Genomic DNA, 10,397 nt, shown 5'->3' with positions numbered 1-10,397 from the left:
AGGTGATGTGAAGTGAAGTGAGGAGTAACGCCCCAATCAACGGATCATCGGCCAATAGGCTTTTAAGGAACGAAGTCATGAAAACGAGTGCGCCACACGCGGTTGTTTAAGAGCGTGTTCAGGGCATAGTCCACTAAGTCAGTCTCCTATTGTATGGAAAACACGTAAGAAAATGGCTGTCAAAAGTCACGTATCTGAAGTCTACACTGGCTCACATTGGCAGTGTAGTCTGAGTTTTAAGGCGTTAACATTTGCTTGTGGCGCACTTGTTTTCCACGCCCAATTTTTTTCTATTGCTTTTTACAGACAGAGGCAATGTGGCACTGCACTCAAGTTAGTAACTTATATTAAAGTGTCACATACACAGCACAGACAGAAGGTAAAGGTAGTCTTACCTATTACCTCCCCGACCGAAGTCAGGTACCCATTTTTACAGCTGGGTGAAGTCAGGAATGTCGTGTTAAGTGCCTTTCCCGAGGGCACAACATCGGGGGCACGGCGGGTATATAACTCGGGACCTCTAGGTTTGGAGCCGAACACTCTATCAGTCACCCCACACACGACGCCACTATTGTGTTATCGAATCGACAGCATGGAAAGTCCTATCAAAAACATATTATCTGCTGTGGCGTTCCAGTGTAGACTGCTTGCCTCGCTACAATGTGTTGTAATTAAGCTGTATACATGTAATTAGGAAATTTCGCATTGTGTCGGCGCATGTAGTGCGAGTGAATTATAACAAAGCAAAAGGCTGTCTCCTTGGGCACAGTGCGTCAACCAAAGCTGCCATAAATTATCTGTGTATTTTAAAAACTAGAAAGGACATATAATCTAAATTTCAACGATAGTCTCTCTCTCTCTCTATCTATCTCTTTCTCTCTCTCTTTCTATATATATACATTTGTACTACGGAACATGTTGTGACAATTCGTGATAGCAACTACTGTGCCATGCTTTAAAGTGTCCATGTCACCAGTGACACTAAAATACAACAGTTCCTATTCAAAAGCAAACATCAAAAGTATTTGTTAATGAACACTTTTCTGATGTTATTGAACATCAAAGCTTACAAATCTTTCTTTTAGTTCATGATTTCTACCGCCTGTATTTAAGTTAATATCCGCTCGTGACGTCATAGCAAATACGGAAGCAGATAAAGAACCTGGTACCGCAATTTGCCCATGTGTCTTTGAGAAACGAACAGTGCATAATCATCGTGAATTATATATATAATTGCACACAACCAGTTTTACAACATGTATTTTTACATCTCTGCTCAGTACATACAACGATTCATTGTAAAGCGAAGATTTGGACAAGTACTATTATATTTCAACATTTTATCCATCCACAATGCCCGATACGGATATCCTAATCATAGCAATCTTGAATGACAAGAAGTTAAAATTCCGAAATAGCAACGGTCTTTTCAAACATGTAGCATTCAACATTAGCAAAGCAATACAGAAACAGCTGGTGAAATACGGTCCACATCGGTACAATGTACACGATTTATGTGTTCATGACATCAAAGTGCAGCATATTACTTTCAACAAGAATATGATAATTCAAAGAAAATGAACGCCTACTTTAAATACGTACACACTCTTCTGATATCATTTCACGTCGAACCATCAAAATCCATACTTCCAGCTCTTGATTTGTGTCATCAGGTATTAATAAGTAAATTGTAGTGCTGCTACAATTTTTTTTAATAATCAAGGTACATGATATAACAACTTCGCTTACAAAACCCCAAAGAGGTCAATCAGAGTCAAAACGGAGTGATATCCAGGTGGAATGCTCGGACCGAAACTCACCCTAAATAAAACCGAGGCAATGTTGGTAATCTCGCCTGCTAGCAAAAACGACCATTGCACGTCACATGATCATGGCATGCTGTCATTAAATCAAACCACAGAATAAGTCCAACAACATCCCTGGGCACTTCTTGTGCTCAATGTATAACCATTAGCGCAGCGTGCATTCTAGTCGAATAGCTTCTAAGACTCGTAGACCACGATATAGACATTCTTTTCCTAGGTAACCTATGTCTTTGTCTACCTACTACAATGCCCCCAATCACGTTTTTCACTCAGGAATTGTCCCATCAATTAAACGCTTTCAGTCTTCATACTCCCAACGTAAGGCCTATTCATTTTCTATCCGTGCCGTACTAGTGTATGTAGGGTGGTGACTTTGAGTATTGCACATTTTATTAGATTCTACTGATATGATCAATGATCATTACAAAAATGTATGTCTTTGTGTGCAATCTATTTCCAATCTTGATATTTGTGTTCAAGGCCCCTACTAGTGGATTGTCCCGTTGCTGTAGTTCTTGCTGTGTGGTCCAAGATCTATAGAAAAATGGAGATGGGCGCCGGCCTATACGCGATACATACAGGATGGTCAGAAACTTGAACAAGTTTGGTGATTTGAGCATTCAAAATTTTGATTACTAGTAAATACACCAACAACAAATACCGTCGTCCCTTTGTTCAGTTATGCTCCTTGAAAGATTTTAAAATAAACTCCCCTGCAGTCTCATTGCGAGCTACCAGGGGACCCAAACACCTCTTCCTTGTATTGACAGCGACCTGAATGCAAAAATCAAGACCACAAGGTCACATAGGCCGTACGATCGTCGTACGATCGCTAACTTTGGGCATTTTGGGGGACGAAAATGTACGTCTGCTGCAAAGTTCAACTGTCTTGGTACACAAAATGGATCCATGTGGGTGGTTGGTTCTGCCACGGCCTGCTTGAAAATCCTACGGAATCAGAATCGTACGACTATCGCACGACCTATGTGACCGCACCCTTAGATATAGCGCCGGAACCGCGCGCCCACAGACATCCTGTGCAAACCGAGCCAACCCCGGCAGCTACGTAAGAGTGTTGGCGGTTAGTTCACATGAGCTCCGGGCTGAAACGGCAGCTGCCGCTTGCAGCGAATGAGCGCCTTAAAAGCACGCTTGAACAAAGGCAGCTTCCATGCGTACAGGAAAGGGTTCAGGACATAGTTCAAGCGGTACAGCATGAACGACACTACTATCACTCCAAACGGCAAGAAGTCCACATGTACATTGATACTGTACAACAGCACACTCGGAGCAGTGCACACAGTAAATGTGATGAAGATGATGAACATGTGTTTGGTTTGTTTGATTACCCTTTCTGACACGTACTGCCCAGGGTTGGCAAGGTTTTGATTCGCTGCCATTGTCACGACTGAGTGTTTCACGAAGAGGTAGATCCTCACATAGAGGAAGACTACCACACAGAACGTGAGCCAGTAGAAGGTCCCATAGACGGTGGACACATAGTGTGCACTGTAAGGACTGCCTTCCATGATACCACAGATTCGACTTCTGTTCCAACCGAATTCGCCGTAGCCTACAAAAGCCGGAACTACCAACAACACACTCACAACCCACGACAACAGAATCCACAAAAACGACCTGAAGGGGCTGAACAGTTTCATGTGTGTTTGTGGTGACTTGGTGACTCGTATGTATCTGTTGAAGGCGATCAGAACCATAGATGACAACGATACGTAGATACTGAAGTAGAATAAGGCACCTAGTACGGGGCACATGGCGTGTCCTAGAGAGGGGGCACCAATGATGCTGGAGGCCATCCCTACTGGGTACTGAAAACCGGTGATGATGATGTCACTGATGCTGATGCTGAGGATGAAGGAGTTTGCGGACGTTCGTACCTGTGAAAATGTTTCCTTTTCAGATCATTGTGCACAAAATCTTTGGGCAAAACCATGCAGAAAAATCAAGACGATTAATTAGCACGTCTTGAATTATCTTTGTTGACTAACAGCAACTGAAACGCCCTCTGCAGTTCCAAAGAATGTTGCTAGTTGGCCATAACATGTGCAGAACATGAGATATCCAAACCGGAAGGTTTGAAAATGTACCATAACAGGCCGTTAGGCCCGAACTACAATCTTCCCGAAGTTTCATCATGACCTACCCACAAAATAAGTATGTATTTCGAAGACAATACATCCTGCCGTGAATTATCACGTTGACAGACAGTCGGACCAACGAACACACACACACACACACACACACACACACACACACACACACACACACACACACACACACACACATACACATACACATACACATACACACACATGAACGCTGCCGAAACTATCATCTCCTCTGCGAAAGTAAATATTGCCAGAATTACGATCTCAACAAGACCATAGCACATCCAGGTCAAAAGATACAAAAATCGGAATTTCTGCTGCAGTACCGAGATCACATAGCAGAGGACCCAAAATTGATCTTGATCTTCGTCTTCCCATCACCTACCCACATAACAATTATCATTGTAATCCATTCGGAGATTCTTGATTTATGTCGACTACAAAAAGTACGGAAACAAAGATCCAGACAACCAGACACACCCAAAACTATATCTACATTTTTCATGGAGATAATTATTGACAATGTACCTGTCTGTAAGTGCAGAAGGCCGTAATCACCATGCCATTGCCTATGGTGCCCACGGCACTGAAGATGCCAGTAACTGTAGAGCTTATTACCAACCCATAACCTGGTGATGGTGATAGGGTCGGGCTGACGGAGGTCACTGTTTGGTTAGCTACAAGAAGAGAAAGATAGAGGCAGAAATTTCACAAATCATGCGATTGATGCAAGAATGACAGCTTGTAATATGAATATGCATGTTGCTTACCACACAAAGGCATCATTTGTACATCATATCTTTTACATTATCATTTCTTCACAGTTGTCTCAAACTATCACAGAAAGTTCTGTGAATGGTTTCGTCAGCTCGATACCTTGCTTTAAATTCGACTCCCAGCGACCTTTGACCAGTATCTTACAATACGTGAGCAGAGACGGGCGTCGGTGCCGACTTCCAACGACCTCTGACCCGTTGCACACTTTGCAATCGGGCCATCCAGAAGGAGATCAGTTGGTAAGTCGTACGTTTTGTATCAAAATCACGTGCAGTCGTTCTCCGTTATGCCTTTAGCTATGTATGCAGATACGAATGCTACCATATTGTTCAAGTGCTTTCTTGTCTATACTTGTTTTATTGTGATGCGACTTGTTTTGATGACGGTCATAAGCAGTGTGCTTGAGTGTGTCATCATCACGTATTGTCTGTTGTGATGAAAAAAAGAACGTTGCCACTTACCCATCGTGACGTTGTCAACGAAGCTGTCCATTTCCTCGTCATAGATAACCTTGTTGACGGCCGTTGTCGCTGCCTCTCCTATAACGATACCGATACATTTCCGTTATAATAGCTACTAGTTCTATGTATACCTCTTTGTACTACTATGCAAGGCACCATGAGGGGTTTGAGCCTAGGGAAACAAAGGCCGTACTCTTGTGCTGCCGGTGGTGGTGGTGCAGTAAAAAATGGTACACACTGGGTAGGTCATTATCTTTCAGCTAAGTGGAGCTTATTAAGTAGAGCCTTGTAGACATTTTTAAAGTCTAAGATTTGCATGCCATAACTTAAAGGGGGATACTGACCCTTGCAGTACGGATTTAAATTGCTTTTATTTTATTCAACCTGCTGCAGTTATCTATAAGTCAGTGCAAACAAAATCATCGGAGGAGCCATTGTGCAATAATTTAGCCTCTTTGTAACGTAGAAGTTTCGTTTTTTGGGCATGTGCATCTACATCAGTAAGTTGACAAGTTGTAAAAGTTGTAAACATTCCAAGTCCTGGCAGAAAATGTGAAAAAAACAGAAAGAAAGAAATTTGGCTTGCCGTCTCGTGTGTTCAGTCATTTGTTAAACCTTCCTTACTAGTTATCTGTCATTATGAACGCAATGTTTTCTTGGTGGGGGTGGGTTAGGGGGTCGCGCGCGCTCGCAACCGTTTTTGGGTGCAAAGAGGATGCCATCTGTATAATCACCATAGAACAAGGCTTGACAGTAACCGTACATATTAACAGCTTATACCTTACAAGCACAAATGTTACAACAGGGAAGATGTCTTACCAGATTCTGTCCAGTAGAAGTCATCAGGTGCCACAGACGTGGGTGAGTCATCGGGTGCCACAGACGTGGGTGAGTCATTAGGTGCTACAGACGTGGGTGAGTCATCAGGTGCCACAGACGTGGGTGAGTCATCAGGTGACACAGACGTGGGTGAGTCATCAGGTGACACAGACGTGGGCGAGTCATCAGGTGACACAGACGTGGATGAGTCATCAGGTGCCACAGACGTGGGTGAGTCATCAGGTGACACAGACGTGGATGAGTCATCAGGTGCCACAGACGTGGGTGAGTCATCAGGTGACACAGACGTGGATGAGTCATCAGGTGCCACAGACGTGGGTGAGTCATCAGGTGACACAGACGTGGGTGAGTCATCAGGTGACACAGACACGGGTGAGTCATCAGGTGACACAGACGTGGGTGAGTCATCAGGTGACACAGACGTGGATGAGTCATCAGGTGCCACAGACGTGGATGAGTCATCAGGTGCCACAGACGTGGGTGAGTCATCAGGTGACACAGACGTGGGTGAGTCATCGGGTGACACAGAAGTGGATGAGTCATCAGGTGCCACAGACGTGGGTGAGTCATCAGGTGACACAGACGTGGGTGAGTCATCAGTTGACACAGACGTGGGTGAGTCATCGGGTGACACAGACGTGGGTGAGTCATCAGGTGACACAGGCGTGGGTGAGTCATCAGGTGACACAGACGTGGGCGATTCTTCTTGTGTCTGGCTTGTGGGAATGACCGTCACTGGTCGGGCTTCCAATAAGGGAAGAATGGTCACTGGAAACAAAATATGTAAATACGTTACGCTTGGAACCGCATCTGTAAGCAGCGACACCTATGCTGCAGTGCAATGTGAACCAGTCAGAATTGCCCTGAGGAAGGTAATTGGTTGTATACAATCATGTAACTGTGAAAAGATTCTTTTTCTTCAGTGACTTATTAACCTGATGAAACTATTCACGGATTGAAAACAAAATAATGTGACAACGTTTCATACAATGTATTTAGACAAAAATATAATGATTTGATCGTCCTCTAATTTGACAAAGGCATTTTGTGGTAGTGGTCATTTTTTTCCTAATATATCTCTTTCGAATTTTTCTAAACAGAATTTGATACATTTCTTCCTTAAGACTAATTTCGCTATATTCTAGTAGACAAACCTAATAAGGTGCAGCAAGGTAAATGCATCAGAGAATCTTTAGATCTTAAAACACGGGTATGTTACTGGACTGCGGCATTTTGGCGACTGTTCGTCGCAGCACCTTAAGGAAGGTTCACACGATCATACTACCAAAACCAAAAACCAACTCACAGAAAAGGCGCTTTCTACACAGGATGTCACAGTTGTGGAACAACACCGGCAACAATTAGCAAGTATTGGACTGTAAATATTGACTATGAGGAATTATGTTACATCTGCTATGTATTGTCACTTTGTATGTCTTTGTATGTTTTTAACTGTACGTATTTAATGTGTAAATATGAATGTGACCACAGGAAGAATAGCCTCTGATGAGGCTCATTGTGGATCAAAATAAACTCAAACGTCCGTATATCTTCAAGTCCGTATGAGTTCCGTATGGAAGTTTTAGCCTCTGCTAGGCTCCACAGGTCACTGGAAAAATGGTAGAAAATGGACAAATATCGACAAATAACATACCAGAGGAGTTAACTGGTCACCAACCATACTGCTCGGAAAGCCAACTCCTCTGGCATGTTATGTGTCTGTGTTTGGGCAATTTCTAGTTACGAATTAGTTCGCACCCGTTAGAAATAGGGAAAGGAAGATGCAAAAAGCTACCTGTTCAAGAAAGAATTTGTAAGCAGTGCACAGCGAATGCAGTGGAAAATGAAACACATTTTATTTGTGAATGTCCCCAATTTGATGCCGAAAGAAAAAAAGAGTGACCGAAATCCCATCAACATTTTCATTGTTAAAAACGCCACAAAAGATTCTCTTCCTACTAAGATCATCAAATCAATCTACTATAGAATACATGGGGCATTTTATTTTCAACTGTCTTCAAAGAAGAAGTCAAACCCCGTAATAGTTACGTAGATTTAGTACTCTATTCTGTACCGTATGTACATTCACCCACTCAATATTTGTATGTTAGAATTTAGATAATCTACATGTATTTAGGCCACATACCCATTCCCATTCATTTCATGTATCTAGTCTTTCTTCACTTGCAATTAGCCACATGGGTATGAATTTGCAAGAAAACAGTACATTACTTTTAGCGACCTCTGGAGAATTTCACATGGACCTCATACGGGCTTGAGTAGGGCTGGGTACCGGTACAGAAAATTCAGGTCCAGGTCCGGTTCAGGTCCAAAGGATCAGGTCCAGGTCCGGACCTGAACCTGGACCTGAATCAGTATGACTCATACCAATGGTCCATTTCACTACATAGAAATTTGTTTGGTGGAGTATGAGACTTACACTGGCGTTTTAAAATCCTACAACGCTAACTGCACCTGTACGATTGGCTGTAAAACTTGGTAGAAATTACTATAAACTCTACTCTACTTCACTCTTGTTATTTTCTTCCACCTGCAAGCGCCAAAACGTGTGAATGGCTGATAGAATAATCTGTTAATTTTCTAATCGGTCCAACATCCGGTCTACTTAATTTTTTCAGGTCCGGTTTTTCTGGACCGGTCCAATAAGAAAAACCGGTTTTGCACCGGTACGCTGTACTGATACCCAGCCCTAGGCTTGAGTATATACGACCGTGTGAACCCGGCTTTAGTGAATTAGTCGCTAACTGTTATCCCTTGCGGCCACACTGGCGTGCGGCGATTTTGCTTTTGAAGCCCAGATGAGCAAGTTATCGAAAATTACATGAAGATAAAGGATATTGCTTCAAAAGGAGGTTTGCAACAATGATAAAAGGATGTTCACTTTGGACATTTTGGAAAACATCAGTAGCGCAGCATATCATTAAATATATATGATGTAACCTTAAAATGCGCAGTGCGTTGAGATACGTCTTAAGATGATGTAAACGGTAGTAAATCAATATCTTTGCCTAAGCAAATACCTTGTCCTAATATTTAATTTCGTTACCTTTGGTTCTAGAAGATGTTAAGAAATTATCTTTCATTTTGTTAAAAAGATACTACATGTATTTTCGTATTCTTTTCAAAATGCCTGTGGCTCGCACAGTGGCTCTAAGCCATAACCAATACAAGTCAGAAGACCATATTCGGAAGACAACACAGCATTTCCATCACAACAAAGGATTTGTCAATATTGTAACTTAAATAAACTAGAAAGCGAGAGTCATTTTATTGTTCACTGTTCACTATACAGCAATACTGTTTTCTATTTTGTACAAGATAACTTTACGTGTTTTCAAAATTTACATAGCATAGAAAAATTGATAGTCCTATTGCAATAAGATAAGAGATGTATCTTAAGCACCATCTGCCGTTACATTTACAACTATTTTGAGAAGCGAGAAGAAGTCGAACCTGTACATACAAACATACATTAGACTTTGTAGTTACATGTAGTAAGATCACTCGTTCTTACTTTACTAGAAATAGCACTTGTACTCAGACTATTCAAGCTACTCAGAACTTTATCATTATGACCTGCACTTAGCTTGTGAGAGCAGAAACGTACATTAATTAAAGGTTTTCTTCATTATATTTCAGCCATACATAGTATGGTGAAATATATTGTATTCGTAATGTTTCTTCTTCTTTCTTTCTCCTGTCAAATCTTCAAAGTGATTCATCTCCGCCGTTCCTGGACCGAATGACCTGAAATTTGACACAGGGGTAGAATGGGCCAATACCTTGATGCTTTTTTTTCTCAGTTTTTTTCATATCTGCCTCTAAAATGATTTTATGGAGGTTTAAAGGTCATGTTTTGACCAAAACGGTATATTTTGGCCCCCTGTACCCTGGTCTTACAATGGAATGGCCTGGAATTTGGTGTAAATAGGCATTAGATAGTTGGTAAAATGATCCAAGTAAATTTTTTGGCATAAACTACTTTAAAATGCTTAATTTCAGCACTTTTCTGAGGAGAAATTGGTTTTCTTTCGGCCTCCTCCCGTGAACTCCAGTGACCCCACACACCTGCGGCAGCCTGGGCTTTCGCGAGTTAATTGAATCTAATGGGGCCAGCCAATCAGCGCCGAGTAAGACGAATGCTCATTAATATTCATAAGCTGGCTTCCAATGCCGTATATACAGACAGAAACACATGACTTGTATATTACAGCCTTACAGTGGCCATACATGTGTGTGTCACCCTTGCCCGGTTAAAATTGTTAGTCTGCGAGGTTTTGGAGTTCAGACAGGGTCATTTGTCGCGGTAGCGGACGGTACGCATGCATTGAACGTTAGAATAC

General features: G+C 42.1%; 2 protein-coding genes across 2 annotated transcripts; one reads left to right on the top strand and one right to left on the bottom strand.

Moving 5' to 3' along the window:
* Positions 1-1,297: 1,297 nt before the first annotated feature.
* On the bottom strand, positions 1,298-5,197 carry LOC118411078 (melatonin receptor type 1B-like). Its single transcript, XM_035813090.1, has 3 exons — positions 5,194-5,197; positions 4,484-4,632; positions 1,298-3,724 (listed from the first exon to the last, which is right to left on the bottom strand). Exons 1-3 carry the CDS (start codon positions 5,195-5,197, stop codon positions 2,909-2,911), a joined length of 969 nt encoding a protein of 322 aa, XP_035668983.1. The 3' UTR covers positions 1,298-2,908.
* A 153-nt stretch (positions 5,198-5,350) lies between these two features.
* On the top strand, positions 5,351-7,533 carry LOC118411077 (clumping factor A-like). Its single transcript, XM_035813086.1, has 3 exons — positions 5,351-5,434; positions 6,030-6,797; positions 7,525-7,533. The coding sequence occupies exons 1-3, from the start codon at positions 5,351-5,353 to the stop codon at positions 7,531-7,533; spliced, it is 861 nt and encodes a 286-aa protein (XP_035668979.1).
* Positions 7,534-10,397: the final 2,864 nt, after the last annotated feature.

The sequence above is a fragment of the Branchiostoma floridae genome, chromosome 3, assembly GCF_000003815.2.
Source record: "Branchiostoma floridae strain S238N-H82 chromosome 3, Bfl_VNyyK, whole genome shotgun sequence".
Lineage (NCBI taxonomy): Eukaryota > Metazoa > Chordata > Leptocardii > Amphioxiformes > Branchiostomatidae > Branchiostoma > Branchiostoma floridae.
This window is presented reverse-complemented; position numbering and strand designations above follow the sequence as displayed.

Excerpts from the sequence above, each read along its gene's own strand:
- LOC118411078 (XM_035813090.1), bottom strand. Across the intron at positions 3,725-4,483 it reads CCTTCTGCACTTACAGACAG|GTACGAACGTCCGCAAACTC; the intron begins GTACATTGTCAA and ends ACATTTTCACAG.
- LOC118411077 (XM_035813086.1), top strand. The coding sequence starts at position 5,351 with ATGAGGGGTTTGAGCCTAGGGAAACAAAGGCCGTACTCTTGTGCTGCC. Across the intron at positions 5,435-6,029 it reads TAAAAAATGGTACACACTGG|AAGTCATCAGGTGCCACAGA; the intron begins GTAGGTCATTAT and ends TCTGTCCAGTAG.